The sequence below is a fragment of the Penaeus vannamei genome, chromosome 19 (genome assembly GCF_042767895.1).
Source record: "Penaeus vannamei isolate JL-2024 chromosome 19, ASM4276789v1, whole genome shotgun sequence".
Lineage (NCBI taxonomy): Eukaryota > Metazoa > Arthropoda > Malacostraca > Decapoda > Penaeidae > Penaeus > Penaeus vannamei.
Window position 1 is genome coordinate 628404 of NC_091567.1, and position 2475 is coordinate 630878.

General features: G+C 60.4%; 1 protein-coding gene across 1 annotated transcript; it reads right to left on the reverse strand.

Moving 5' to 3' along the window:
• Positions 1–570: 570 nt before the first annotated feature.
• On the reverse strand, positions 571–2124 carry LOC113806183 (uncharacterized). The gene has a single exon (XM_070134410.1). The coding sequence runs from the start codon at positions 2122–2124 to the stop codon at positions 571–573; it is 1554 nt and encodes a 517-aa protein (XP_069990511.1).
• Between the last annotated feature and the right edge of the window lie 351 nt (positions 2125–2475).

Here is a 2475-nt window from a genome sequence, read left to right on the forward strand (position 1 = left end):
CTGCGCAAAAAAGTAAATAAACAAACACTTTGAGGTCGGCGGGTATGTAGGGGAGGGGAGGGGAGGGGAGGGAGAAAGAAGGGGAAGGGATGGGAGGAGAAAGAGGGGGAAGGGAAGAGAGGGAGGAGAGGGGGAAGGGAGAAAGAAGGGGAAGGGAGGGAAGGGAAGGGGAGGGAGAAAGGGAGGGAGGGGAAGAGAGAGAGAAGGAAAGAGAGGGAGGAGACGGGGAGAGAGGAAGAAAGGAGGGAGGGGAAGAGGAAGGAATGAGGAATGAGGATGAGAAGAAGGGGAGGGGAAAGAAAGAGGGTATGAGAGAGGAGAAAGAGAAAGAGACAACATCAGTACAAATAAACGAAATAAAAAAACAGCGAGAAAAAGAAAATTAAAAGGAAACAAGAGATACCAACAAAAGACACAAACATCGAGAAGAAGACACAGACAGAGAAAGAAGACAAGAAAGAGAGAGAGAGAGCAAGAGGAAATCCAAGACAACAAGACCTGAAAACTCGGCCGCAGGAACAGCGTCTTAACGAAATCTCAGAAGGAACGAGGTCGTGGACTCGAGCCTTGTCAACACAGCGCCGAGGGACAGAGGCGGCGGCCAGCCTTGGCCCGGAGAAGTGGAAGTGGATTGGCTGGCGGTGGAGGGGTAGTGGAGGGGCGTGGAGGCTTGTGGAAGTGGCCCGGCTGGCGGTGGAGGGGCGTGGAAGTGGCCAGGCTAGCGGTGGAGGGAGGTGGAAGTGGCTTGGCTGGCGGTGGAGGGGATGGAAGTGGACTGGCGGTGGAGGGGTAGAGGAGGGGCGTGGAAGTGGACTGGCTGGCGGTGGAGAGGCGTGGAAGTGGCCCGGCTGGTGGTGGAGGGGCGTGGAAGTGGATTGGCTGGCGGTGGAGGGGCGTGGAGGGAAGTGGAAGTGGATTGGCTGGCGGTGGAGGGGTAGTGGAGGGGCGTGGAGGCTTGTGGAAGTGGCCCGGCTGGCGGTGGAGGGGCGTGGAAGTGGCCAGGCTAGCGGTGGAGGGGCGTGGAAGTGGATTGGCTGGCGGTGGAGGGGCGTGGAGGGAAGTGGAAGTGGATTGGCTGGCGGTGGAGGGGTAGTGGAGGGGCGTGGAAGTGGATTGGCTGGCGGTGGAGGGGCGTGGAAGTGGATTGGCTGGCGGTGGAGGGGCGTGGAAGTGGATTGGCTGGCGGTGGAGGGGCGTGGAGGGAAGTGGAAGTGGATTGGCTGGCGGTGGAGGGGTAGTGGAGGGGCGTGGAAGTGGATTGGCTGGTGGTGGAGGGGTGTGGAAGTGGATTGGCTGGCGGTGGAGGGGCGTGGAAGTGGATTGGCTGGCGGTGGAGGGGCGTGGAGGGAAGTGGAAGTGGATTGGCTGGCGGTGGAGGGGTAGTGGAGGGGCGTGGAAGTGGATTGGCTGGTGGTGGAGGGGTGTGGAAGTGGATTGGCTGGCGGTGGAGGGGCGTGGAAGTGGATTGGCTGGCGGTGGAGGGGCGTGGAGGGAAGTGGAAGTGGATTGGCTGGCGGTGGAGGGTAGTGGAGGGGCGTGGAAGTGGATTGGCTGGCGGTGGAGGGGCGTGGAGGGAAGTGGAAGTGGATTGGCTGGCGGTGGAGGGGCGTGGAAGTGGATTGGCTGGCGGTGGAGGGGCGTGGAGGGAAGTGGAAGTGGATTGGCTGGCGGTGGAGGGGTAGTGGAGGGGCGTGGAAGTGGATTGGCTGGTGGTGGAGGGGTGTGGAAGTGGATTGGCTGGCGGTGGAGGGGCGTGGAAGTGGATTGGCTGGCGGTGGAGGGGCGTGGAGGGAAGTGGAAGTGGATTGGCTGGCGGTGGAGGGGTGTGGAGGGGCGTGGAAGTGGACTGGCTGGCGCTGGAGGGGCGTGGAAGTGGCCCGGCTGGCGGTAGAGGGGCGTGGAAGTGGACTGGCTGGCGGTGAATTCACGTGGAAGTGGAGTAGCTGGCGACGGATTGGCGTGGAAGTGGACTGGCTGGCGGTGGAGTGGTGGTGGAGAGCTTGGAAGTGGACTGGCTTGCAGCGGAGTGGCATGATGATAACATGACGAGGTGGAGTGGAATGAAACGACAGTGGAACGACGTGACTTTCGGTGGAGTGACGTGGCTCTGGAGTGACGTGACATTTAGAGTGGAGTGACTTTGCGATGGACCGGTGTGGTTTTAGGTGGACCCCGATATCGCAGTGGAGTGGTGTGGATGAGGACTGTGGAGTGGCGTGACTGTAGGTGGAGTGGCGTGGCTGAAGACTATTTATAGGAGTGTGGCAAAGGAGGTGGAATGGTAGAGTACCACATGGCTGTCGGGAAACTGTTTTGAAGTGGTGGAGTGGCTTGAGATGGAGTGGCGTGGTTGTAGGTGGAGTAGCATGGCTGCAGTGGAGTGGCGTGGCTGAAGGGGAATAGCAGTGGTTATAGGTGGAGTAAGGTGGCTGCAGTGGAGTGGTGTGGTTGGAGATGGAGAAGCACGGCTGCAGA

Coding starts and splice junctions, on each gene's coding strand:
- LOC113806183 (XM_070134410.1), bottom strand. CDS start 2,124: ATGTCACGTCACTCCAGAGCCACGTCACTCCACCGAAAGTCACGTCGT.